General features: G+C 54.0%; 1 protein-coding gene across 8 annotated transcripts; it reads left to right on the top strand.

Moving 5' to 3' along the window:
- Positions 1 to 327: 327 nt before the first annotated feature.
- Positions 328 to 27,875, top strand: SEPTIN3 (septin 3). Of its 8 annotated transcripts, none has more exons than XM_045062455.1 (12): positions 379 to 725; positions 4,196 to 5,528; positions 12,211 to 12,402; positions 16,231 to 16,359; positions 16,782 to 16,863; positions 17,947 to 18,084; positions 19,471 to 19,588; positions 20,479 to 20,574; positions 22,180 to 22,276; positions 23,898 to 23,949; positions 24,240 to 24,333; positions 26,490 to 27,875. In XM_045062455.1, the coding sequence occupies exons 2-12, from the start codon at positions 4,208 to 4,210 to the stop codon at positions 26,553 to 26,555; spliced, it is 2,385 nt and encodes a 794-aa protein (XP_044918390.1). In that variant the 5' UTR covers positions 379 to 725; positions 4,196 to 4,207; the 3' UTR covers positions 26,556 to 27,875. The 8 variants fall into 8 exon arrangements, 6 of the variants coding, with proteins under 6 accessions (XP_044918391.1, XP_044918390.1, XP_044918388.1 ...); XM_045062453.1 differs by having other exon boundaries at positions 392 to 725; positions 22,177 to 22,276; XR_006601163.1 differs by having other exon boundaries at positions 428 to 725; positions 22,177 to 22,276; positions 24,240 to 26,086.
- The last annotated feature ends 118 nt before the right edge of the window (positions 27,876 to 27,993 follow it).

Genomic DNA, 27,993 nt, shown 5'->3' on the forward strand with positions numbered 1-27,993 from the left:
AGGCCTCAAAGCAAGAAGGGACGGGGCAGGAACTCCAGACAGCTTCCCTCCCCCATCCACTGGACTCCAGCAGGTGTTGCCCTGGTAACCAGAGAACAACCAAGTTTGAAAAGAAAGGCCGAAAGTGAGAGAACTGATGAACAGGGGAAGATCGCAGGTCCACATATTCACCATTCACTCATTCATTCATTCACTCATTCACTCATTCTATAGACTCTTATGAGGCTGACTCTTGCCAGGCCCTAGGACCCAGAGAAAAGAAAATTCAGGCTCCTCAGAACTGTCCAATATGACAGCACAAATTAAAATGAAATAAAATAAACAATTCAGTTCCTCGGTCACTGTGGCCACATTTTAAGTGCTCAATAGCCACCAGTGGCTAGTGGCTGTCACATTGGATAGCGCAGATACAGAACATTTCCATTATCACAGAATGTTCTATTGGCCAGCACGGCTCCAGAAGTTCACTCACGACGGAGAGCAATACACGGGAAAATCGACCTGACCTCACAGCATTGTGTGGGCTGTGGTGCGCTCATCAGCAAAAAGCAGGTGACGAGGCGGAGATTACAGGAGATGCCAGGAGAAGGCTTAGCCTACTTCCTGGCTCAGGGTGAGCGCTGGAAAGATGTCATCCACCGTTACCGTAAGGACCTGTCTATGTCCCCATCTTCCTGAGCGGACTGTGAGCGCCTGCCCAGCCCTGGCACAGTGTTTGGAAGATAGTAAGTGTTCAGTAAATGGCAGCATTATTAGCACCATCATCATCATTACTACTGGTATGATGGAGGCAGATGAGAGCACCGCCCAGCCCACAGGGTGGGTCTCCTCAGGCCCAGGGCTGGGTCATCTTCACCTCTTCGGGGCCTTAGTACAGGGTCCAGTGGGAGCCAGGAGGGGCTCAGGGGACTGGTGTTAAAGCAGACAGCCCCTGCTTTAGCTTGCCCCAGAAAAGAACTCAGGTGGGTGGACAAGATGGCTCAAAGGTCACAGAACTAAACGGGGGGTGGGGGCAACGCGGAAGGAAATCAGGAGTGGGGATGGTGCTGGGACCACTAGAGTGTGGCTGTATTTGGAGTAGCCTTGTTCTTACTGGAGACATCTCTCAGGAGCCAGGGTCTGTGGGAGACAGAGTAGATTTGGGGAGGCCAGGCAGCAGGGCACCATCCCACCACCCCACCCCTCATCCCACCCCACCCCCACCCCACCCGCAGGTGGCCTTGAGTCCAGGGCAGCCCAGCCTGGCCATTAGGAGCCTCCCATGGCCCTTCAGGATTCCAGAGGCTCAGAGCAGCCATTCACTGACGCCCACTGCTGAGAAACCAGCCCCTCCCTGCCCCAGAGCCAGCTCCGCTGGGGATGTAGCTGGTGGGACAGGTCAGGAGAGAGCTGGGCCCTAGGCCTGGGGACTATGGCCTGGGCGCTGAGTGGAGGCCCATGAGGGGGCCAGAGGGAAGAGGCCCCTGAGCTGGTCACACTGGCCAGAGTCTGGGCACAGGGGAGGCGAGAGGCTTGTATCAGCTTCAGCTTCCCAGACTGAGGAGCACTGGACTTCTCTTGTCCTCTGATCAAGGTAGGTGGGTATTTATGTGTGCGTGTTTGGGGGAGTGGGTGGCATAGGACCAAGGGATAGATGACAGGAGTGTAGACTTGGCGAGGGGTGGGGATCTGGTGACACTGGACTAAATGGACCTCAGAAATCCGATCCCCAGGCCTGCTGTCTCTGTGTGGGCGTGCACACTGAGGGTAGACGTTTGGGGTTAAGTGCAGGGTATACGTGCATGTGTCCAGGTATGTGTGGTTGTGAACAAGGGCAGGGGAGCAGGCCTGAGGGACGTGCTCAGTGGGGAGTGACGGAGGCTGGCACAGTGTTGGGTACAAATATGTGGCTGAAGAGGGGCTGGAGTGTCACTGTGAGGGATGAGAAGATCCCTTGCTGCAGACTTTAGGGACCTGGCATTAGGGTCAGTGCGCTCTCCTGAGAACTCCTCCTGCCAGCACCGGCCTGCCCCGCCTGCTGTGTTGAAAGCAAGAGAGGGGAGGGGGCGCCTGGGTGGCGAAGTCGGTTAAGCGTCCGACTTCAGCCAGGTCACGATCTCGCAGTCCGTGAGTTCGAGTCCCGCGTCAGGCTCTGGGCTGATGGCTCAGAGCCTGGAGCCTGTTTCCGATTCTGTGTCTCCCTCTCTCTCTGCCCCTCCCGCATTCATGCTCTGTCTCTCTCTGTCCCAAAAATAAATAAAAAACGTTGAAAAAAAAATTTTTAAAAAAGAAAGCAAGAGAGGGGAGCCTGGGCGGCTCAGTCGGTTAAGCGTTTGACTTCGGCTCAGGTCATGATCTGGAGGGCTGTGAGTTCAAACCCCGCATTGGGCTCTGTGCTGGCCGCTCAGAGCGCAGAGCCTGTTTCAGATTCTGTGTCTCCCTCTCTCTCTGCCCCTGCCCCCCGCTCGTGCTCTGTCTCTCTTGCTCTCAAAAAGAAATAAAACATAAAAAAAAGAAAGCAATAGAAACAACTTTGTTACAACAGGTAAGTTGGATGGAGCCCGGGGTGTGAACAGGATGGCCATCTGGGGGCCTTGGAGCCCACCTTGGGGAATGGCTCATCCACACAGACTACCTGCCACGGTCCTTGACCTCCACCTCTCCCCACCTCCAGGTGGTTTGTCACTTCCATCCCTGGGCTGGGCAGCCTTCTCCAGCCCCACCCCCAGACGCAGAGTTTCAACAGTGTCCCTGCCATTCTCCTGGCCTCCACTTCCGTTCCCCTCTGATCCCTCTGTCATACTGCATGGGAGTGACTGTTCCCACCAGCAGATCTGACGAGGTCATCTTCCAGGGCTGAGCGTCCTTGTGGCCTGGCTTGGTCTTCACTGCACCCGTGGTTTCTATTCCCTGCACCACCGTCCCACCCCCTACAGCCTAGGACTCCCACAGTGGATTTTCAGGAAGATGCCACACCCCCACCTTTGGGTCTTTGGTGTGAACAACCCCTTGGTCCAACCTTCCTCCTCTGAGGCCCCACACTGAGCTAATGCTTGGTTCAAAGCTCACCTCCAGCTTAGTCCTGCCTGCTTCACTGCCTGGCACCGCTGGGGATGTTGGGTTCCCCCCGGGGCAGGGACTGTGGCCTGGTCACTGGACAAGCCTCCTCCTGCGAGCACTTGCCTCTTCACCTCCCCAGCCTCACCTTCACCAGACTCCTCTGCAGCTCCAACAAATTCTGGCTCCAGCAGCCTGGGGCTTTTTCCCGGTTCTGGGCGGAAGCCCCAGAGGCAGACTCTGTTTCCAAGCCAAATGGGTCATCCCTCCGCCTCCTACCTGGATGCCTGGACTCCTATTTTGGCTACCATGGGTGGGAACCCAGAGCACTCTGGCCCCTCCTGAAAAAGACAGGTAGACAGGCTCCCAATAACCACTGCCCTCCTGCAGGGTCCCTGAACAAGGGCCCTTCAGACCAAGGCCCCAAGACTGGTAGTGCTTTTTTTTTTTTTTTAACCTTTAGATATCTGTGTTTTTGATAATTAGTATAAAACCCAAGCCACTGAGGAGCCCATAATTTTATAGCTTGATATATTACAAGTTTTCTTTCTTTTTTTTAATGTTTACTTTTGAGAGAGAGACAAGAGTGTGAGCAGGGGAGGGGCAGAGAGAGAGAGGGAGACACAGAATCTGAAACAGGCTCCAGATTCTGAGCTGTGAGCACAGAGCCTGACGTGGCGCTCGAACTCACGAACCGTGAGATCATGCCCTGAGCCGAAGTCGGACACTTAACCGACTGAGCCACCCAGGCACCCCACAAGTTTTCTTGTAAATGTATTTCTTGTAATATATTTCTGTTTTCTCATTGTTTAAAAATTATATTTAGAGTTAAGCTTTATATATATGCATATATATTTGCCCATTTTTTTCAATTACAAACCGAACAATTTTTGAAACTTTCATACCTTAGTGGCTAGATAATATTAAAATGGTAATCGCGTTTTAATGAACAATTACTCTGTAACATTTCACCTAACTTAACTATTTTACATTTTAAAATAGTGTCTTGTTTCCTAAGACCCTGGCAAACGCCGGCAACTAAAACTTAGTCTGCTACTTAGCAAAGAAGTTTTCATGCTCTTTATTAACTAGGAATCCAAGAAATGCAAGCTGAGCACCTCACCCCTGCTTGGCCTCCTTTCTCTGTTGATTGCCTCAGGGGAAGACCTGCATGGATCACAGCTTTGAGATGCAGCAGCATGGAGCCCCCAGCCCTGGAAACTCCCTCTCTCGCAGCCACCTGCTGGGACGCCCTGCCCGCTCCTCAAAGCTCCCTGGAGGGGTGTCACCCCTCATCCCTGTCCTCAGGAAAACCATCCATCTGGATGCCTTCCCTCAAAGCCACATCCCACAGGCTTCCGGCCGACCGGGCCCGGGAGCCGGAGCCTGGAGTGTGTCCTCACCGGAGACCAAGCCCCGGAAACTCAGCTCCACCTCCTTAACACTCCGTCAGAACAGCCAGGCATGGCCCTTGGGCCCCCTGCCTTCTCACTGGGAAGAGCTGCCCGCCCCGGGCAGGGAGGCTGCCACCCATGGAGGAGGGAGGCTGCCCACCCCAGCCTCACGATCTGTCTCCCTAGTGCCAGGGGGCAGAGTCCACTCTGAGGGCCCAGGGAACCCAGGATTGGCCAAACCCAGCAGGATGCCCATAGTGGAGAAGCCCCTGGTGAGTTCCTACCTGGCCCTGCCATTTCAATCCCGGTTAGCCCAGAAATCACCAGGCCCTGCAGGGCCAGGCTCAGTGGGTCAGAAACACCCTCTCCCAGTGGCTGCCCACGTGACTACCAGAACTTCTCCAGGAAGAGGCAAGCCCCGGTCCAGGGGTATCCCGAGACCCCAGCTGCATCTCCAAAGGGCCACCTCCACCATGGGTCCTGCGACAGCCATGGATTTGGCTCCTCTGGACACAACCAGGCCACGCATAGTCAGACATGTCACTACAATGGTCACCAACAGGCCTAGTTTGACTATCAATCTGGCCGCACCAAGCACATCCACAGTGGATACAGGCACAGAGTTCCCTGCTCTGGATACCAAGCTGGGCACAGCCACGGACTTTGCTACAGAAGGCACAACCAAGTTGGACACGGTCATGGATTTGGCAACCCCAGACCCAGAGAAGCTGGGCAAAGCCATAGCTACAGCAGGCACAGCCAAGTCAGATACAACCACGGGGGGTACAGCCACGGATTTGGTGGTACCAGGTGCAGTCAAGCTGGGCACCACCAGGACAGACACAGCCATGGCTTTGGCTAGAGCGAATACAGCCAAGCTAGACATAACTACGGATTCTTCTGCTTTGGACACAAGCAAGCTGGGCACAGCCATGGGGGAGACCACCCTGGACAGAGTCATTAGCCTGACCACATCAGCCACCTACCCACTGATGCCAAGCAGAAGCACAGACCCAGCCCCGGACCGTGCTACTGCGGATGCTGTGACAGATGGGACCACGGAGCCCATCATGCTGGACCTGGCCAGAGAAACCAAAGGTAATGCAAAGAGCTTGGCTGGGGATGCGGTGGGCTGCCGTAGGGGGTCAGGATCTATTGGCCAAGAGATGGACGCGTCGGGAAAGGGAGGTGGAACTAAGGTCAGAGATGAATGTGCTGGGGGCAAGGGGAATGAGATTGACGGGCAGAACACAGGGGATGCACTCTGAGCTGGGTCCCAACCTGCCAATCAGAGGTGAGGTAGAGCGAAGCCACCAGAAGGAAAGTGTACAGGGGTAACTTGTGGAGGAGAAATTACGCGGGGTCCTTCCTTTGGTATCTTCCATGGTTGTTTCTTTGTTCCCTGAAGAGCTGGAGGAGTCAGGTGATCTGTAGGTGGGTCCAGCTTTAAAAGCAAACCACCTGCAGGAAAATACAGACCAGCACGTCAGGAAGTGGTGATTTGTCCGACAGCCATCACTACAGTGCTCCTCTCGATGTGAGCAGTGACCTCACCTGAGACCTTCTAACTCACGCGCATTCAGCCTTCCAAGAAGCTATCTGTTGCTCGAAAGGTTCCCCACCGGCATGCTCTTCCTTGATCCCTTACCCCTAGCCCTTTAGTCCAAAAGGTAAGCTGGAGACTTGTACGTATGCAAGTCCTGCACAGAGCTTTAAGTAGGCCAACACAAGGGCTAGACGATCATTTGGTCTCAGAGAGGATGTGACATGCCCAAAGTCATGCAGCTGGTTGGTGGCAAGAAGCTAGTGGGAACCCAGATCTTGGAATTCTTCTTTGGGCCATCCCAACATTCCCAACATTGCACAGGCTCAGATTCCGGAGCTTGGAAAGCATCCCATCCGTCAGTGCCTTAACCGGGTCTCTGGGAAGCCAGACCCTCCTCATCTTGCCCCATACATTCAGTCTGGGGCAGCTCTCCCAGGCCCTGGTCTTCCGGTGGGGCCCCTCAACCCTGACAGCCCATTTCTTCCTGAACGGACCCTGCTCCCTGATTTCACTCTCTCAGCTACAAGCACCGGCACCCTAGAAGCCTGGGTTTCTTCCTCTTCATTATCTTTTGCTCTCCTTCACCCAACCAGTCTATTTCCAAGTTTGTTGATCTACCTCCTCAGTACTTGGCTGTCTACCCCCTCCGCTCCAACCCTCTGCCCCTGTGATGCCACAGCTCCCCCCTGCTCCCCCACCTCCCCCAGGGCTCTCAGTCCTCCATGCAACTGCCATAGGGACTCACATATTCCATGGCAGCACTTTCATTGGCTTCCCTCAAAAGTCCAGCTCCTTAGCCTGGCTTCCAAGACTTCGGACTTCTCCAGCCTCTAGCTCTATTTTTCCACCTGGAATTTTCTCTGCTTTGGCTGCATCAGGAGCGGCGGCGTCCACGGCACCATGCTGCTTACCCCTCTGGGTCTGCTCACGTCTGCTGCCCCTGTCCACAGAGTGCCCTTCCCTTCCCTCCCACCAGCATTTATTTGCCTTTCTGTCTTGGCCCCCAGCTTCCCCATGAGCTCTTCCAAAATCCCTCTCTCCCCGGGATGCCCACCCGAGTACCCTGTGCGTGTACCCCCTGCCCTCTCCATTAGGACAGTCCAGCTTTCCTGTCTCCCCCGCTGGAACTAGAATGGTCATCTTCGTCCCCGTGGCCCCCAGGGCCTGGCACTGCACTGTCCATTAATGGTGACTGAATGCATGACCTTTTTTTTTTTCCTGATGGATAAATGGAGGCTCAGGAAAGTTCCCGACCAGTTCAAGGTCACAGGGCTCACCATCCCCAAGCCGGGCCTGGAACCCGGGTCCCTGACTCAGGGCTCCGCAGGCGCCCGCGCCTGGGCAGAAGCGCGCTGAGCCCGCGCAGCATCCCCACTGACCGCGTGACTCGCGCGCGCATCGCCCGCTCGCTGCAGCCACCGGTCCCCGGCGCCCCCCGCCCCGCCCCAGCCTGGAGGGTAAGAGGCCGGGAGCGGGATGGGGCGGGGCGGGCGGGGCTCGGGACTGGGATGCGGGCACCTCCCCCCGGCCGGGCAGCCCGAGTTGCAGGCATAGCGACCCGCGCGCCACCCTCTCCCCCTCCCGTCGCCCGCAGCCGGAACCCGGTACCCGCTCCCGCGTGCGGGCTGGGGGAGCGCGGGTGCGGGCGCGGGCGCAGTGGGAGGGGGAGGGGCCCTCGGCGGGGCCGACAGGCGCGCGGGTCACGTGGTGCGGGTGGCAGCGGCGGCGGCGGCGGCGGCGGCGGCGGCGGCGGCGGCATCCGTGTGCGCGGGCAGGGGCAGCGCGGCGCCGAGCGAGCCGAAGCGAGGTCCGGGGCGGGCGCGGCGGCGCGGGGCGCAGGGACGGCGCGGCCGGGCCGCGGGCCGGGCGGGTGGGCGGAGAGCGCGGAGGGGCGAGGCCCGGCTGCGGGGGCCGCTCTGCCCAGGAGGAGCCCGCGCCCCGCTCAGCCTTGCAGCCCCGCGCCCTGAGCATCTCCCGGGAGGAACAGAGACAAAGGAGGATTCATGTCCAAAGGTAGGGCGGCCGGCCGGGCCACCGGCGCCCGCTGGGAGGAGGCTGCGGCCCCGGAAAGCCCGGCTGGAGGTGCTGCCAGAGGGAGGGTTGATGCGCCGAGGAGCCCACGCACGGTGACATATGCACGGACACACGCACACACTGTGGCACACACCCCGAGATATACGTGCCCGAGGAAATGCACACACGGGATCGCGGGGAGATGCAGAGGTCCACGGACACACAAGCGGGGACCCAGATGCACACAGAAAGCCCCACGCTAGAGCACACCAAGACACGCACACCACGCACAGGTTATCAGGGCCACCTACAGCCAGATGGGAGACCTGTACTCTGACACAGAGACCCTTCCCCCACACACAGGCGCACACGGAGAGAGGCAGAGGCACCGAGACAGCTGGTGGTCTCCAAGGGAACTCATTGGCCTCCAGAGGCCTGGGAATGGGGGAAGGGGGTGTCCCAGGGCCCTTTGCAACTGTGAATGGGAAAGGACTAAGATATCTTCTGTGATTCGTTTTCTGGGAGCGGGGCTGGAGCTGGGGCGGTCTGAAATTGCCTCTGCCAGTGCGGGTGGGGTCTTGAAGGCTGCTAGGGCTGGGAACAGGGGAAGATTCCAGTTCAGGAAGGGAGGGAGAGACCCTTCAACCCCCTCGCCCCCCAGGCAGGTGCTGTTCTGGAAAGATCCCCTCCCCCTGTTGCCACCTTCCCAACAGAGGGGTGGGGTCCCTGGGCCAGACAAAGACAAAGCCATTTGTTTGTCTGTAAAAGAAAGCACCAGGGGTCCTTGCTTGGCATTGGGGAGGGGGGTGCTGTTTCTGTGGGGGACTCAAAGCTGAGTCAGGTGGACAATGCCTCTCCCAGAGCATTGATGGGGCAGGTGGCTCCTGGAGGGGGGTCGGAGGGTGGGGGGTGCTGACAGCTCCTCTTCCTCTCCAGAACCCCGGGAGAGCTGGGAGCTCAGGAGGAACCCAGGGACCATCTAGGCAGGATGGCACTTGAACTATATCCTGCCACCTTCATCCTGAGCTCTTCCCACCTTAGGGGAACCCCTCCCCGCATCCTTGTTGCTGGGGAGGGAGAGGGTCTCTCTTAACAGAGTCTACCCCTTTGACTGTGGCCGACACAGGAGCCATTTGCTGGCTGGGGGGTCAGCTGCTCTTTGAAGGGAACAGCATGTGAGGGAGAAGAAAGGTGATGGTTCTGAAATGACAGGTGTCTCCCTGTGAGGCATTCATTCAATCATTCATTCATTCATTGCTGAGTGCCTGTGTTATGCTAGTTTCAATGAGGCACAGAGATCAATGGGACATGGCCTCTTCCCTGAAGAAGGGTGGGAACTAACCTATGTTCGGTGCCAGGTAATTTATGTCCGTGCTTTTGCATAACGTTCACAGCAACCCAGCAAGGTAGGTACTATGCCCATTTTCCTGAGGAGACAACTGAGCTCACAGGGGTCATCCAGGTGGGAGTCAAGCCTGGGCCAGCTGCCCATCTGGGGTTGGCATGGTGGGACCAAGGGAGCTGTCCACGCAGAGGATGGAGCTATAGAATTCAACTCCAGTCCTGTTCCTGGGAGCTGTCGGGCACCCTCAGCAGACGATGGACCCTCAGGGGCAAGGTCCTTGTTTGGGGTCCAAAATTCTCTTTGGTATTAAGTCTCGGGTTGGCTGGAGTAGGCTCCCATTTGGCAGCATATGAAATGTCCTGGAAGGGATGAATGAACGTGATGAATACAGGGTATTCAGGGGGGACAAGGAAGCACTGAACAGGGGCACCCATTTCAGGGAGGAAAGCAGAGGTTGTCCCAGAGGTAGCCCTTGAGCACAATGGTGAAGACGGAGTAGGAGTCAGCCACGGGCTGGGGTGGGGAAGGGTCGTGCAGCAAAGGTCGTGACATAGTGACCCGCCACACGTTTGCAGTACTCGTGGCAGATGCGTTGTTGTTAGCATGTGGCTGGCATGTGATTGGCATGTGCTTGAGAGAGGTAACATGCCATCAGGTGCTCTATACGGTGTGCCCACGGGGGCTAGTAGGTGCTTGGTGGTCCTAGAAGTTGCCTGGGAATCTGGTAGGCAGCCCCTTCTTGCCACCAGGGTCTGTCTTCTGGGAATGCTCTTTTAGGATGCTGCCATGGACGGGCCAGAGCAGAGCAGGCCATAGTTAAGGGCACGCACTTTACGAGGATACTAACCAAATCCCCCTTGAAGAAATACAAGACTCACTTTCCAAGTTGGTAGAACAGGGTAAGACCCGCCCGCACCCCCAGCCGCCCCCAGATGGATCTGTCTCACAACATAGGTTGTGAGACCGAATGGGCTTAGCTGTAGAGGCATGAGGGAAGGGGCCTGGGCCAGCCGTGGGAGCAGCTGGGCAGGGAAAGTGGGGCATGGCCTCCAGTGCAGGTGTGCGGAGTGGGGCCTGGGAGCCACGTGCAGCGAGTGGAGGAGCAGGCCAGGCTGTGAGAGTCAGCTGCCGCGGGGCTGAACCAATCTTGCTGCTGCCTGGAGCCACCTGGCTGGCAACAGCTTCCTAGGAGGTAGGAGGGAGCCACGCCAGGCCCTGGGGAGGTCCCCAGGCTTTGTCAGATTTGGCTGCGCCCGGGAGTGACAAGGAAAGAACAGTTTCCCATTGGGAGAGAGAGTCTCGCCAGGGCTGGTGGAAGGGCCAGGTGGTGGGGGTACGAGAACAGACTCCTGGCTGAGTCTGGGGGTGGGGGAGGGAGGCACTCCTGTCCCCCCCACCCCCCTCTTGCCCATCTGCTGCTCCGTCGGTTCTCCCTGTGAGCCTGAGAAATCTGCAGGAACCACAGGATTCCAGAAGGGCAAAGCTGGAAGAGGTCCTTAAGGGAGCGTGGAGTCCAATAACTATGCTGTGTAATTAGCATTGCTTTCACAGGCCCCACTTCATTTTGCCCTGCTGACGAGCTGGTGAACTTGAAAGGGGCAGGGGCAAGAGGGTCTGGGAGTGAGTGTGAGGCACTGTACTGGGGGCTTCTAGGCATCATGGCTCATGCGATGCTCACCACAGCCTTAATCATGATCCTGTCCAGTTTCCAGATGGGGAAGCAGGCTCACGGGGGGAGCGGGGGGTGGAGGGGGATGATTTGCCCAAGTCCACACGTCTGGCAAGTAGCAGGGCCAGGCTCGTTCCGCTGTACCACACGTACCCATTTTATGGATGGGAAAATGGAGTTGCTCGATACGGAAGCCTACCCTGGTAGACATTGGTCCTGCAAGGAAACACACAGATTTCTCTTGTGTGTGAACATACCTGTGATCTGCCAGACCCAGAGGGATGTTGGCCTTTCCCTCCTAGAGAAGGGCTGTTTCCTCAGCCTCCTCTTTCTTTGCTACCCATCATTCCTTTGCTACCCACCATCCCATGAACACACTACGTCATCTTAGGCAAGTGACTGCTCCAATCTGGCTGCGTCTCATCCTCTCCCCACTGGTTGAAAGGGGAGACTTATTCCTTCCACAGATTTAAAACTATGGCTAGGATGATGTCTGGGACCCCTCAGGGCACAGACACCCCTCCTTTGCGGTGGTGCTCATGGAACAGAGGGGACACGGAAGCTGGGGGCAAGGGTGGTACTCCTGCGGTGTGAGGGGGTAACCCTATTTGCTTCTAAAAGACAGAGCAACTGAGGTCAGGGACAGTTAATAGATGTTAGGTTCAGTATCCTAAAAGGTCTTAGCACTTTATCTGAGGAGGCATGAGTCAGGTCAGAATAACCCCAAATATCTTTTAGACTGGTGGTTCGCCACTAGGGTTATGCTACCCCCGGGAGACATTTGGCACTGTCTAGGGATATTTTTGGTTGTCACACCCGACGTCAGGGATGCCACCAAACACCCTACAGTCACGGGACAGCCCCCTGCAATAATTATCCAGCCCCAAATGTCAATAGGGCCAAGGTGGAGAAGCCTGGGACTGGACACACAGACATGCTTCGGAGCAGCGAGTGCACAAGAAAGTGCCCCAGCGGCTGGAGAGGCTGGGCACTGATCCCAGTCTGGCGTCTGACTTGCTCTGTGTCTTAGGGAAGGCCTTTCGCCCCGGGCCTCGGTCTCTCCGTGAAATGAGGTGCCCATACTGGGTGACACCTGAGGTCCCTTCCAGTCCCAACTCTTTGTAATTCTGTATCAACAGAACAATACCGTAGCTTCTGTGCGACTTTTGTTTGCCTCCAGCCCACTTCTCCCACCTTGGCTCTGCAGGGCTCCCGGAGGCCAGGACGGACGCAGCCATGTCAGAGCTGGTGCCTGAGCCCAGGCCTAAGCCGGCAGTGCCCATGAAACCCGTTAGCATCAACTCAAACCTGCTGGGCTACATTGGCATCGACACCATCATCGAGCAGATGCGCAAGAAGACCATGAAGACTGGTTTCGACTTCAACATCATGGTGGTCGGTATGAAAGGCAATGGGGTCACTGGAGGCCACGGTGGCGGGCAGCGCTGAGGATCCTGTCTCTTTCCCTAGGATTGGCCTCAGCCCTGGCTTCCTTAGGATGAGCTTTTTCCGGGAGGAAAGATTTCACGATGCTGATCACGAAAGCTTAAGCCTCTTCTCAAGACTAGTTGATCCAGGGGTGGGAACTTTGGGTGGATTGTCAGCCTGGCCCCGTCATGGGTGGACGGACACAGGCAGCCTCTTAGGCATGCTCAGCCTGTTTTCAGGTGTGCGGCGTGGGGAAATCGTCAGTGTCCTTTCCCGCTGGTGTCAGATAGAGGGTGATCTTACTCTTTTTTTTTAGTGTTTATTTATTTTTGAGAGCGAGAGTGAGAAAGAGCAGGCATGAGCTGGGGAGGGCCAGAGAGAGGGGAGACAGAGGATCCGAAGCAGCCTCTACGCTGACAGCAGTGAGCTCCATGCAGGGCTCGAACTCATGAACCACGAGATCACGACCTGACCCAAAGTCAGACACTCAATTGACTAAGCCACCCAGGCACCCTGAGGGTGGTCTTGTTTCTGCTCTTTTGTAGTACTTTAAGGTTTAAAGAGAATTTCCAGGACATCGATTGGTCACTGAGTAGTGTCGCTGGGTCACAGAATGTAAGAGCAGGAAGGGACCCTTGCCTGATATCAGTAGGACATTCACTCAGTTGCTGAAACAGGGACCTGGGCATCGTCTTTCTTTCTCCTTTCTCCCCCAGTCCAATCAGTCATCAAGACCTGTCAGTTTTGCCTTGTGAATCTCCCTTAGGTCTGTTGACTTCTTTCCATCTCCACCGTGACCACTCTTTGTTGAACTAGGTCTCCCACCTGGATTGCCACAGCCACTGGACTCAGGGCTGCCCAAAGATAAGGGGCTGGCTGGAGTTTAAATCATCTGACAAGTCTTGCTATAAAAAACATCAACTGAAGGGCGCCTGGGGGGCTCAGTTGGTTAAGTGTCTGACTTTGGCTCAGGTCGTGATCTCGCTGTTCGTGGGTTCGAGGCCCGCATCGGGCTCTGGGCTGACAGCTGGGAGTCTGGAGCCTGCTTCGGATTCTGGGTCTCCCTCTCTCTCTGCCCCTCCCCTGCTTGTGCTCTGTCTCTTTCTGTCTCCCAAAAATAAATGTTAAAAAAAAAAAATGGAAAAATGCCCCATCAACTGAATAAACAGCGTGCTTCGTGTGAAGGTCAATTTACTTTCTGGTGCAAATTTCGTATCTCAAGAATGAGTAGCAAATGGTTCACGGACCTCGGCCCCCAGGCCACACTTTGAGGGGCAGTGACCCTCCTGGTCCTCTGTCTTCCTTTTGTTTCAGTCCATTATCCATCAGTGACTGAATAATTTTTCCAACCTGCAGAACTCCTCAGGTCACCCAGCCTACTTAAAACCCTTCAGTAGATTTCAGGACTTAAACTCCTAGCCTGGTCTGGGTGCTACCTTGCCACTCACCTGTCACCACCTCCAGCCTGGCGTTCTCCTCCTCGCTTGTGAAGAAAGTTTCCCTGGACTCTGCTGTGCTCTTCCCTGCCTCTGAGCCTTTGACTATGCCATTCCCTCTGTTTAGAACTCCCTTCCAGCTTCTCCTGGGTCTTTCAAAGTTACTCTGCAGGTTTCAGCTTCGTTGTTGCTCCTACCTAGAAGTCCTCGATTGCGGAAAAACTGGATTACATTCCCTCCAGTTTGCTGCTGTAATGCCCCGGGGCTATCTCTTTCATAGCAATTATTGTGACATACCGTAACCTCCTGCTTATTATGTTTTGGTCTTCCTCATGCTAAATGGCTTCTTGAGGGCAAGGATGATGTCTTGTTCACCTCTCCACCTCCAATTCTGGCACAGCACTTGGCACTCAAGAGTACTTAGTGAGCAAGAGACCTCAGAAAACAACCAGACCGGGAATGAGAAAGACATACAGGCTCCATGGGCTGCCTCTCCATCCGCGCCGTGGGGAGAGGCGCTGCCGATCGGCCATGGCTCACGTTCAGGACTGAGCTGACGGGTAGTCTTTTTAACATATGGGTCTTGGTGGCTACTACCGATTGAGCAGCTAGAATGAGAAATGCAGCTTCTTTGCTATCTCAGGTCTCATCAGCTCCCCCGCTTGCCACCCGCGTTGTCGGTAAAGAAACCAGGGGAGCAAACGCGGCCAGTCCAAGGTGTTCAGGGAAGGAGCACAGTTGGGTCTGGAGCTTTAGGCTCTTCCCCCCCCCCCCCCCCCCAGCCTGGTCCTTTTCCGAATATACCACAGGGATGCCCTAGATCAGCGCTTCTTTTTAAAATTTTTTTAAAAAATTTATTTTTTTGAGGGAGAGAGCATGTACCTGAGTGCGAGCAGGCGAGGGGCAGAGAGAGAGGGAGAGAGAAGATCCCCAAACAGGTTCCGCGCTGTCAGTGCAGGGCCGACGCGGGGCTCGAACCCACAAACCGTGAGATCATGACCTGAGCCGAAATCAGGAGTCAGACACTTAACCGACTGAGCCACCCAGGGGCCCCCAGGCCGGCACTTCTGACTTTACTGTGCACATGATTCATCTGGAAGTCCTGCCTAAGTGCAGATTTTGAATCATAGGGCTGGGGCGGGGCCCGGGACCCTGCATTTCCTACAAGCGTCCAGGTGATGCTGACACCATTCAGCAGTTTGCAGGGCCTGCTTGTGTGATCCTTGTGCATGTAAAAGTTTGAGGAGCACGGGGGCGCCTGGGTGGCTCAGTCGGTTGGGCGTCCGACTTCGGCTCAGGTCACAATCTCAAGGTTTGTGGGTTCAAGCCCCGTGTCCGGTTCTGTGCCGACAACTTGGAGCCTGGAGCCTGCTTCAGGTTCTGTGTCTCCTTCTCTCTCTGCCCCTCCCCAACTTGTGCTCTGTCTCTCTATGTCTCTCAAAAAAATAAATAAATGTAAAAAAAAAAAAAAAAAGTTTGAGGAGCACGGCTTGGGCCAGTGGTTTTCAAGTACCCTTTAGTTGCAAAACTCCTCCTTGGAATGAAATCTGCTGTGGCACGATGTGTGTAAAACAGGTCAAAATGGGGTGCCTGATTGGCTCAGTCAGTAGAGCATGTGACTTAAAAAAAATTTTTTTTTAATGTTTATTTATTTTTGAGAGAGAGAGAGAGAGAGAGAGAGCCTGGGAGGAGGGGCAGAGAGAGAGGGGACACAGAATCTAAAGCAAGCTCCGGGCTCTGAGCTGTCAGCACGGAGCCCGATCAGGGCTCAAACTCACGAACCGCGAGATCATGACCTGAGCTGAAGTCGGACCCTCAACCGACTGAGCCACCCAGGTGCCCTACCTTGCACATATTTTATTAGGTGGGGGCTAATCTCTCTAGGAGCACTTCAGCTGGGGATAAAGAGAGCTCTGCCATGGGATTCACAGGGCTGTGGGATTCAAAGGCAAATTTTGCTAGCAGATGTTATGTATGCACTGAGGCAGTGTCAGAGGGCCAAGGAGTTCCGCCGTGACATTTAGATTATTAAAGACTAAAAACGTGAGTGGAGCAGAAACAAAACAGAATGTCACTACACTAGACAAATACAGAGGGTTTCCCCCTTCCCAGTGGTCCTGGAACTCTGGAAAAGAGGAAAGAATGTGGAATTCAACTGATGTCCCAAGTCCCCCTCCAGTACCAGGGAACTGTTCCCACCTGCCTTCTCTCCCACTTAGTCCTTTGCCCCCAGTGAATGGTGAACTGGGGGCATGGCCTGGATCAAGGCTCTAGAATTCTGTAGGCTCATGGGAGAGATGGCCTGCTCAGGAGGTGGACACGGGTCTTCCCCACCGTGTCACCCTCCTCCTGTCTTGTGGCAGGTCAGAGCGGACTGGGCAAGTCAACGCTGGTCAACACGCTCTTCAAATCCCAGGTGAGCCGCAAGGCCTCCAGCTGGAACCGGGAGGAGAAGATCCCCAAGACTGTGGAGATCAAAGCTATTGGGCACGGTGAGGACCGGGCAGGACCCCTGTGGCCGCTGTTCAGAAGGGTCTCTGCCAGAGAGGGAGAGGCGAGCAAATGAAAGGCAATCTCAAGACAGAAGAGAACAGAGGTCTGAAGTCTGTGAAGCCAACTCCTTGGCTAGAAAAGGGAGGGGGGATTAAAAAGGAAAGAGGTGGGGCTCGAGCTGGATGCTAAAACGAGGGTGGGATTTAGACAAGCAGAAAGAAGCCAGGAGGGCCCGGCAGGTGCAGGGAACAGCGTGAATAGAGCTATGGAGGTGGGAAGACCCAGAACTCAACTTTTCCAGTAATTGGTCCCGAGGAAGGAAGGAAGGAGCCTGGGTCTCCCTGACCGGTAGGAAGCAGGGTACCCGGCATCAGCTGGAAGAGTGACCTCCCTGGTGCCTTCTCTGTTCACCCCCCCCCAGTGATAGAGGAAGGCGGGGTCAAAATGAAGCTGACGGTCATCGATACCCCGGGCTTCGGAGACCAGATCAACAATGAAAACTGGTATATGTCTGCCTGTGAGATTTCTGCCCTAAAGACTCTGCAAGGAAGACGCTGAACACGGTTCAGATTCATTCCCATCGAGAGCCATCTGTACCCTTCATGCCGAGGGGTTAAGTGGGAAGGCTTACTAACGGACCGCAGAGGGGCTTTATGAAGAGGCGAGGGAAGAGGCTCTGGTGGGAGGCCAGTGCAGAAGGAATTTGGGCTGTGGGGTTACCTACAGGTGGCCGAAGGGCAGGGTGGACAGAACAAGGGGAGGGTGGTAGGCTGACCTGAAGGCTGTGGCAGAGCTTGGCCTGTGGGCAATGTCTTAGCCTTGGAAGAAGAGAGGAGGGTGGGCCATTTCTATGAGGAGCGAGCCTCTGGGACTTCACCGAGCAAAGCTGCAGTGCGTATGCAGCCAACGAGGGCTGTGCAGAATGTAGATGGAAAGTTCCAGGCAGAAGTTTGCGCCCAGATAGGGATGGAGACCGTTGTTCCTCTGTGAGGGAGCTGGGTTCTGCCACGGATAGGCAGGGCCACTGGACGGCACAGCTTGGAGCCTTCTTGGAAAAGTGACCGAACGTCCTCTTTCCTGGTGTTTTGAATGCTCCTTGAAGGAGAAAGGTGACCGTAACATTGGCAGCAGTCAGGGTAATGAGTTGTTGCCACGTTGAATATTTTCTGTATGCCATTGCTATGTTAAGGACCAAACCTCTGTTCTTGTGCGTGCCTCTGGGCAGCCGTGGGTCCTCCCATTTTAGTTGTGAGAAAACAGCCTCAGGGAGGGTAGAGACTTCCTCAGAGCCTCCCAGCTAATAAGGAATGGAGGTGGGGAGAGTGTGTGTTGCTTTCTGGAGTGGGGCGGGGTTCTGCAGGAGCCTCTGGCCCAGTCAGAGGACCGGGTCTCCATCGGGGTTCTAGCCTTGCTGATGAGGAAAGCCGTCCGTGGGAGCCTGAGGGAGGGTGGGCAACCCACCCCAGGCCCCCCAGGGGAGGTAGAAACGAGAGGGATGTGAGGGCCCTGCTGCCTGACCATGTCTAAGGTGAGCCCCCAAGTCCTGTCTTTCTGAGACATCCGTCTGCTTTCTTCCCACCCTCCAGCTGGGAGCCCATCGAGAAGTACATCAATGAACAGTATGAGAAGTTCCTGAAGGAGGAGGTCAACATTGCCAGGAAGAAACGCATCCCTGACACTCGTGTCCACTGCTGCCTCTACTTTATCTCCCCCACGGGACACTCGTATGTACCAGTCCCGTGCCCATGGCCACACCTAGCTGTGGTTTGCGTCATTCTCCAGTGTTTAACTAATTCCTGGATTCAGCTGGGGCCCCGGATGAGCCCCAATGTAGTCATGGCCCTGTGATCCCCTAGACTTCCCCCCCAAAAGGCTGACTTTCTTACCAGGAGAGTAAAGCTGACCAACACCAGCCCCCCATGCTGCCCACTGGGGTTCTAGCACAACTGTGCCAGCAGAGAGGGGTCAACATGTGAACACAGAGGGCTCCTCGCGTATTCAGTAGATCTCTGCTTTGCCCAAGGCTGGGGGTGGGGGATGGGCAGCAGAAGAGTAAGAGGGGAGCAGGCAGGGCTGTTGAATTGGGGTGGGTGTTTGGGGTGGGCGTGGGACCCGGCTGTAGGCATTTGGTGGGTGGCCAGCCCAGCATGTCTAGAGATGAAGGCTGCCAACGAGCAGGGCATGCTGGGAAGTCCAGTTGTGAGTCGCAGATGGGACAGCACGATCAGGAGTGCGGACCTGGGGTAGAGAGATCCAAGTGGGCACGCAGGCATGCCTTCCGTAGCTCAGTACTGAGCCCGTCTGCTGGGCCAGAGTTCAGTTCTTGAGAGGACGACACAGGCAAGGCAGACCCCCAGGTTTGGAGGAAGCAGGTAGTCAGCAGGTGTTTGAGGGTGGGGCCCAGGGACTCAATACAAAGGTTTGCTTTATCCTTCCCTGGAATGTGGACCCGAGGTCAGAGCAAGCCAGCAGACAGCCTGACTTAGTAAGTCCCCAGGACTGTGAACTAGAGCCAGACTGGGGCCCCAGAGCCTCCGGGGAGCTGGGCCCTCAGAATGAGGAGAGCCAAGGTCCCCGGCTGGGCCCCTGCAGGACTAAGTGCGGGCTGGGAGAAGGCCCATCAAAAAGTGCAGTCCTGGGGGCGCCTGGAGCCCCAGGCGGAACACGTGACTCTTGATCTCAGGGCTGTGACTTCCAGCCACACATCGGGCATGGAGATTACTTAACAACGACAACAAAAAAGTGCTGTCCCATTAGCAGAATAAGATAAACAGGTAACCGTGACCCAAGGACACATAGGCAGAGACGACAGTCCACAGCTGTTCCCAGGAGAAAAAGATCCCCGCGGCAGGCAAGCTATTCTGAAGGAGCAGTGTGAGTAGGGCTGCTAGAGGAGGGGCAGGATTGGAAGAGAAAGGGAGATGGTGGTCCAAGTGGGGGCAGAGACTTGGAGTCTGTTCCGCAGGCTGTCAGGAGAGGGAGCAGCCCCTTGGCCTCAGCCAGTTTTCCCGGCCCAGTCCCTCTGTCCCGAGGGTGGCCCCGGAGTGGTGGCAGTGGCTGAGTGGGGGAGGGCAAGGTGGCTCTGACACCCCACCTTCTCTGGGCCCCAGCTTACGACCTCTCGATCTGGAGTTCATGAAACACCTCAGCAAAGTTGTGAACATCATCCCTGTCATTGCTAAGGCTGACACCATGACCCTGGAGGAGAAGTCTGAATTCAAGCAAAGGGTGAGAAGGCCCCTCCTCCTTTTCCTGTCCCCACCCTTCCCCCTCCTCTGGTCCAAACCATGCCCTCTCCTTGATTATTATACACCTCCCCTGCCCACCCAGCTCCTATTTAGCCATTAAAGAAGCTGGGCTGACCGTGTCTGTGGACAAAGAGAAGTTTGCAGCCTCAGGCTGCCTTCTTCCCAGCCACCAGACTTACTGGCAGAGACCGCTGAATACATAAACCACCATACACAGGAGAGACCACTCCTCGATGTTAGCTTGCTTGAAGGGCTAAACTAATTAATTAACTTCCCGCTAGTGTTTTATTAGTGTCTTCCATAAGCTCCTCCCTGTGCTGGATGCATGGGGTTGGAGGTAGGGGCATGTGGGTGAAGTATAAAGACATTGCTCCCTTCAAAAAAATTACAATCAGGTAGACCACTGAAGAAGTCCTGGGTGGCTTCCTGGAGGAGGTGAGACATAAGTCGAGCTTTGGGAGAGGGCAGACCTATAGGCTTGGGGTGGGGAGCCCCACTTCTCTTCCCTGCAAACAGGAATATGACACATGGCAGTAGCATGAGCACTGCCCATGTGGAATCTGTACTCAGCTTGTCTGAATCCTAATCTTATGGACCCTGCGATGAGCAAGCTGCACCCCCAGACTGTTCCTCAGCTCAGGCTGGGCTGTAGTGGCTGTATGACTGGGGCTCATGTTTATTAGGATCTTCCTGCTGCTCAGGGCCTTGGAGTTCGAAGATGACTGGATTAGCACAGGCTGATTCATCCCTCTGACTTCAGCACACACGTGCACACACATACACACACACTCACACCTGTGTGAGCGTACCCCACCCCCTCCCCGCATTATCCTGACACTTGGCTACCTTGCTTCTCTTCCTTGCCCCTAGGTTCGAAAGGAGCTTGAAGTAAATGGCATCGAGTTCTACCCACAGAAGGAATTTGATGAGGATTTGGAGGACAAGACGGAGAATGACAAAATCCGGGTGGGTGCCTCGGGCTCTGTTCATCACACAAATGCCCCCCTTGTTACCAGTGGGATGTGGATCGTGTACCCCTCCTGTCTTTCCACCTGCTTTTCCCCTTTCATACTCTCTGCCCCACCTCTCCTGACCCAGACCAGAAGTGACATGGGACAGGATGAGGACTGGGGCCCTTGCCGGGACTGTGAACTTTGCACCCAGAAAGCCAAAGTTCGTGTCCATCCCAGGCCACCCAAAAAGTTCTTTCCCCGGAGGGCCTGGCAAAACCAGGGTGTGGTTGATGGAAGGGCATGGACAGGAAGAGCATCAGGCTGGGGTCCAAGGTGTCTGTGCTCTAGTCAGAGCCCTGCCTCAGTGTCCCCTCCATAAAGTGCAGGGCCCAGGCTAAGTGAGTGGCTTAGAGGCTTTCTTTCCCCTAGAGGAACCGTTTTAAAAAATGAAACATCAGACAGACCTTCTGTATATGAAACATGAAAACAGAGCTGCTCTGGCTCAGCGACACAGGCACAGAGCGCTGTCTTCTCAGCAGTCCCTGGGGTGTCTCCTGGGGATGCTAAGGCTTCATGTGATTTCCGTGGTCCCGTTCAATGTCAAACTTCTACAATTCTGGGACTTTACATCATAATCATGAGTTCTCGTCTGGGCTTTTCTACTAACCACTGTGACCTAAGACAGATCATTTACTTGCTATGGTCTTGTGTCTCCTCCTGGGTTAAGGGTGAATAATCTACCAGAAGCCCCTTACCTGATATAGCTGAGACACGTACGGGTTAATTGGAAAAGCCCATCAAAGTGAAGAAATCATTTAAAAAACGATGCCTACAAATCTTCAGTGTTTTTAAGGAAATATTTCACTAAATGATTAAGTGAAAATAAAACGTATACATCCCATTCATTAAGCATTCTTTTCATATTGAGACAAGGCTGCTTCTTTGAGAATAAGTTCAATCTTAAGACAAGCGCAGCTCACCTTTATCAGGTCTTTCTGAAACTCACGTTTCAGAGAAGCAACTCTCCACGGTCATACGTCCTCAGCTTCCATAATAGTTCATTTGTCCAGTAACAAGGACACATCAGGCAAACAGATTTGGGAACAAACGGCTGTCTTGGTGAACATTCAGCCCATCTGGGGGAGCGGAAGGGCCCACGAACATCAGACAGTGGCCTTGGAGCTCTGAGAGGTCAGCGGACGTGGGCTTCTGCCAGTAGGTTTCAGGCCAGGTAGTGTGAAGCATCAGTTACGTGGTTGTCAGATGGGTAGGTATCACTTAAGAGAGGTCTTTCTATCCTCTCTTAGCTCGCAGAGTTGTTCCAAGCCAAACCAAACGCATTAAAGCAATAAAAAGTACAAAGCGTTCTCCTGGTGAAGGAAGGCCAACTTACCGAGGTGAACCAGCCAGGTAGGGGTGCAATCAGGGGTTGGACCCAGGACTTCAGACTCCTTTTCAGGAGACAAGAGCCTTGCCCTTGCCCCTTGCCATCAGTGGGATCACTGAATGAGCATCAGAAATGTGCAGTTCGAGGCTAGAGGCCCAAGACTCTATGCCGTCCTTGGAGGCCCAGACGGCACAGGAGGTTGACGTGCACATGTGTGTGGTTTGTCAGCAGGAGAGCATGCCTTTCGCTGTGGTGGGCAGCGACAAGGAGTACCAAGTGAATGGCAAGCGGGTCCTCGGCAGAAAAACTCCCTGGGGGATCATCGAAGGTAATCCAATGCATCTTCTTGAAAAACTGGTTGCTGGTCAATTACGCTTATTTATTAAGCATCTAGGGCGCTGTCCTGGCACGTAAGATGTAAACTGAATGCCAGCCAGACCCTGCCGTGAGGAGCTTCCTGTCTAATGGAGAAGATGAATCTCAGAGGCAGGAAGTGATTAAAGGCCAAGTTAGCACCTGACTGGGAGACGCTGACTTTGACTCGTGTGTCAAAGGAGTTGAGAGCATAGAGAGGTTAATGAGCACTGAAAAAACCAGAGAAAAGTTTTCACATGAAAGGGGACATGAGCCGACAGACTGCCGAAGGGTGGTTCAGATGTGGCCATTTTCATTTTGTTATGAATGGACCAATAGCGATCCTGAAAGTTTTCAAAGAATTGCATTAGCGATCTCTTTCAATGTGATAACCTTCTGCAGGGAGCAGGGTGACGTGACTGTTCTCAGAACATGAGCTTCTGAGGGCCTTGAGTCTGAGACAGGTTAAGGGTCTTGGCCAAGATCACATGACTTGTCAGGGGTGAAACTGGGACTTCAGACCCAGATTTCAATTCCACAACTGAATTTATTCCATTTTCCAAACCAAGTTCATCTCATTGTACCACATTGTCTCTCATTTGCCTATGGCCCTGTGTTGGGATTTTTTTTTTTTAAATATCATTTTCTCACTGCCTTGAATTGGAATCTTTTTTTTTAAACGTTTATTTATCTTTGACAGAGAGAGAGAGAGACAGAGCATGAACGGGGGAGGGGCAGAGAGAGAGGGAGACACAGAATCGGAAGTAGGCTCCAGGCTCCGAGCTGTCGGCACAGAGCCCGACGCGGGGCTCGAACTCACAGACCATGAGATCATGACCTGAGCCAAAGTCGGATGCCTGACCGACTGAGCCACCCAGGCGCCCCTTGAATTGAAATCTTTTAATGAGAATGTCTGTCTTGTCCATTAGATTGTGGGACTAGAGGGTTCATGTCTTAATTCCCTTCTGCCCCCATAGTCCTTGGCAAGTGATTTGCAGATAGTAGGTACTCAATCTGTATTGAATTAGATTCATTGTAGTGCATCGCCTTTTTAAGCTGGGTCGATAGTTATTTGCTGTGTGCGTTACTGTCTTCCAATCAGGTTATAAGCTCAAGGATAGGAATTGTGTCTTAGGTCTCGGGCAGATTTTTAGACCCTCTGTGTATTAGTTTCCTTTCCTATAAAGTGGGAAATAAAATTGTCCCTATTAGCTGTTATTTCACAGAGTCTAGAATAGTATCGTATTATTGTAGCTGCTCAATAAATATTTGTTCAGGGGCACCTGGGTGACTCAGTGGGTTAAGCGTCTGACTCTTGGTCTCAGCTTGGGTCTTGATCTCAGGGTCATGAGTTCAGGCCCCACGTTGGGCTCCATGCTGGGCATGAAGCCTACTTAAAAACAAATAAATAAATATTTGTTCAATGAATAAAATCCCATGCACGGAAGTTCCAGGATGAGCAAACCTCTGGAAGCCTTACAATACATTATGTGTCCTGTGGCTCCCTCCTAAATGCCAACATGATCTGAACAGAAGTTCATCTGCTAGGTGTTGCTACATTAGTGAAATGACCACCTGTTTTGTTTTGTTCACAGTGGAAAACCTCAACCACTGTGAGTTTGCCCTGCTTCGAGACTTTGTCATCAGGTGAGATGCACCCCTCCCCTTGGATGGCAGGTTTATTTATTTGGGGTCAGGAGGCCATCTGTTCAGATCTACTTCCTCCGTCTCCGGGATTCTCTGACAGCTCTCTGCCCCCATTCCAGCTCCCATCACGAAGCAAAAGGGGCTGAAGAAGTATCATTAGCTCTCTGGCATGGGTCCCAGTCACTGGGGCCAGGCCATGGAAGTGACATGTTAACCTCGGATGTGGGTCAGTCTCTTCCTCTTCCCACCCTTCATCACATCCCTCTCTCTTCTCACCCTTTGTCCTTCAGGACCCACCTCCAGGACCTCAAGGAAGTGACACACAACATCCACTATGAGACCTACAGGGCCAAGCGGCTTAATGACAACGGAGGCCTCCCTCCGGTGAGCGTGGACACAGAGGAAAGCCACGACAGTAACCCATGACGACCCTTTCTCTATATCATCACACATACCCACTTCTCCACACACGCATCCCGGTACCACCACCACCCACCTTCTTCCTTTCTACTCTGTCCCCCAGGCCTGTCTGGTGTTTGTGGAGTTTGTCTACAGTGTGTGTGTGTGTGTGTGTGTGTGTGTGTGTGTGAGAGAGAGAGAGAGAGAGAGAGAGAGAGAGTGTGTGTGTGTGTGTGTGCACGCGTGTGTATACATGTGCAGGGGTGAGGTATTTTCACTGCCCTCCCTGGAAAGTCCCTTGTAAGTTTGGTTCCTCCATGGCTGTCCATTATCTGTCTCCTTTCCTTGTGTCCCAGAACAAAGCCGTGTGCCTCACTCAAGAGGTCTAGGGGAGGTTTCATTTAAAAATGATGGGGAGCAGGTGAGCCACAGGTAACTCTTTCATATCTCTGAACCCGCCCACAAATTGGAACTGCAGAGACCCTCTGCGGACAGCTTCGGAGCTGGACCTGGCGGGGGTGGGGGGTGGGGGGTGGCAGTCTAGGGTGAGGCTAGGACTGCCTAGGGGAGGGAAGGTCAAGGGAGAGCAGGGTAGACCGGAGCGGGGTTCCTGCAGAAAGATTTAGTGCCCAGAGGTGGAGAAGAGAGCTCTACCCTTGAGTCTGTGTTGCCTTCACTGTCCAAACCCCACCACCACCTGTCACTGTCTGTCGTGGTTGCAGACTGCTGCTTTGCACACGTGCCTCGCTTCACTCACCTCTGCTCCCATTTTGTCTCTTTCTCCCCCTGCCCTCATTCTTTCATCCTGCCCCTCTCTGACTTCTTTCAATTGCTTTGAGTCTAATCCACTTTAGCTACATTTCTATATTTAGGATTTATGCCCAGTCTACTTTCAAAAATGACTTTAGGCCACCTTAAAATAAAATCACAGCCAAGGCACGTGACAGTACAAACCGAAATTACGAGAGAAATCAGATCCACAGGGAGGAGTGGGAAAGAAAGTTTCTGGCGCGCACAATGAACGTGTGTTGGCCCGGGCAAAGGAGGAAACAGCGAGTTACGCAGTTCCCAGTATCTGGCTCAAAAGCACATGTGCTGGTCAAGTGAGACAGTCTTTCCTTAGGCGTTAAGTTCTAGAAGACTTGAGTCTCAACAAGTTTTAAGAGCAATACACGATCTTTGCCTTTCTCAGTGGTTTGGCTTCAGAGACCAATTTTAAACGGCACCTCAGTTTTCTCCATCAGGATTCTTCCTCCTTAACGCTGGCTTCTCTGCTGCTCACTTCCCATATATGCTTGACTCCCTTTTGACTTCTTTTCTGTTCTCTCTCACTGTGCATGTCTGTCGGTCTGTCTGTCTGTCTCTGCTTTTCCCTGATTCCCCTTCCTGACCCCTGTAGACATTCCTAACCATACCCACATACAGTTAGCCTTTTCTTGCCTTGCCCTCAGCCCTGTATTTATCAATGCATATATCTCCCCTGTTTAGTTTACAAATTACTCTTTCTGGTTTAGTCTGGAAGGTGGCTGAAACTTGGGGCTGGGGAAACAATGTAGCCTTAGGTAAGGGAAAACACCAACTGCTACAGTTTACAATAACCTCATACAACCTCCTGTTCCATCTCCTGGTCCAGCCCTAGGTGTTTTACTGGTCCACTACAAATCCCAGCATTTATAGTCTCTTGTCACTCAGGTGCTAGGAAAACACAGACCAAGATTCGGTGGACCAGGAGAAAGAGGTGGGTGACCCCAAACCAGTGACCGAAAACCTATGGTCTCAATCTTTCCTGGAGGCTCTTTACCAATTCCATACACGTCCTCCCCCACCCACAAAATTCTTCCAGGGTAAGCACCTGTCAGCCTAGAACAGCAGCAGGGCTAAAGCCCAGAGGTGGTTCCATGTCAACAGAAGAGGGATCCCTGGTGTATACAGCAGGCAGTCGTGAATGCAGACGTGGGACTGGCCACCTAGGACTAGCAGGGGGAGGTCTGGCGGGGGTGGTGGGCGTTGGAGAGGTTGAGTAGGGAATGGTGCTTGGCCACCCCTAAGCCATGATCTCAGCCTCCCTGGAGAAGCTGTTTTATGTGTCTGCTGCCAGCTGCTGGTCTCCACACCCTCAACCGTTCTCAACCCCCCTGCAGGGAGAAGGCCTCCTGGGCACTGTCCTTCCACCCGTGCCAGCCACCCCCTGCCCCACTGCTGAATGAAGGCCATTCCAAGTGCTGCTTCTCCCTCCATCCCTCCCAGCTGTTATTGCTGCGGGGCCGTGGCCTTTTTAGTGCCGTGCTTGCCCAGCCCACCACCACAGCCCCCCTCAGCTCTCAGCGGGTTGGAGGGGCCAAGCTGCCTCCTTAGGACAGTGGCTTCCTCCATTTATCCAAACCACCCCCTCTCCTCCCAGTGGAACGGAGCTCTCGCCAGCACTGCCCTCCTCCATCGTCCGTGTCAGCCGGTCCCAGCCCATCCGTAGGGTGAAAGAACTCAGCAGGAGCTCCTTCTGCCCTTGCAAACCCATACCAGCTACTTGTAACCATCTCCAAGGGAAATGGCATTGCTCCCCGCCCGTTCATCTGCATGAGCTCCTCTTGGCTTCCTTCAAGGGTCAAGAAAGCAACTTTTCTGCTTGTCAGGTTTGTTGATGTCAGCTGTGTGAGCCCCAGTGTGGGACAAGGGTGTCTCCTTCATTGCCTAAAGCTTATTTATAACGATGGGTCACTACAGATGTGGGGGGAGCAAGGGCTAGGGTCACTTAAAAAAAAATCACCACTTGTGGCTGGCCCAGGATGCAGTCTCTCTCTCTCTCTCTCACACACACACACACACACACACACACCCCTGCCCCCATAATGCAGCCACTTAGGAAGAGTGGTTTTCCTGAAGAGACATTTCTGGAATTGCCTTTCTTATCCTCAAACTTAAAAAAAAAAAAAAAAAAAAAAAAAGAACTTAACAGACAGAAAATTCCAGAACCCCACAGAACGGGACTCTAGGGAGAAAAAAAAAAAAACCCCACCCTTCCGTCCACTTAGCAATAAGAGGGATCCCTTCCCACCTGCCCCGACTACTCCTATCCCTGCCTCCACCCTGTTAATGTGAGTAATGAATTAGCCTGGCCACAGTCGGTCACTGTAGGCTGGTGGAAAATGCCCACTGGAGGGCAGAGCCCCCCAGCAGATGCATGAATGTTTGCGAATGTTGGCTGCCACTGCCCCACATACTGTGTCTTTATGGGATCCCCTCCCCCCACCCACCCACCCCTACCATCTCCACCTGGACACTGCTTTTCTCAAAGGCTGGTGACTTGTGGGCCATTCATCTACAACTCAGTCCTGACGGAGCAAGAGGCCCAAGCCTAGGGGATGCAAGAACGACCCATTTCTTAAATGTTACCAGTCCCAGCCAACCTTTTGGTGACATTATGGTTAAATTTCCCAATTGAAAGCAAGCCAACAGACACTCAAACTGGTTGTGTAAATGTTGCTAGACTTTATGTGTTGTACAACTAAACATTGCTGTTTGAACAATAACTGCCTGGCCTGTGTCTCATTTGTGCTCACTCCTTGGCCAAATTAGCCATTACATCATCTCACCCATGGGCGGAGGGTGAGATAGGGACCATCTTGGTAAGAAGTAGCCACAGAAATT

The sequence above is a fragment of the Felis catus genome, chromosome B4, assembly GCF_018350175.1.
Source record: "Felis catus isolate Fca126 chromosome B4, F.catus_Fca126_mat1.0, whole genome shotgun sequence".
Taxonomy (NCBI): Eukaryota; Metazoa; Chordata; class Mammalia; order Carnivora; family Felidae; genus Felis; species Felis catus.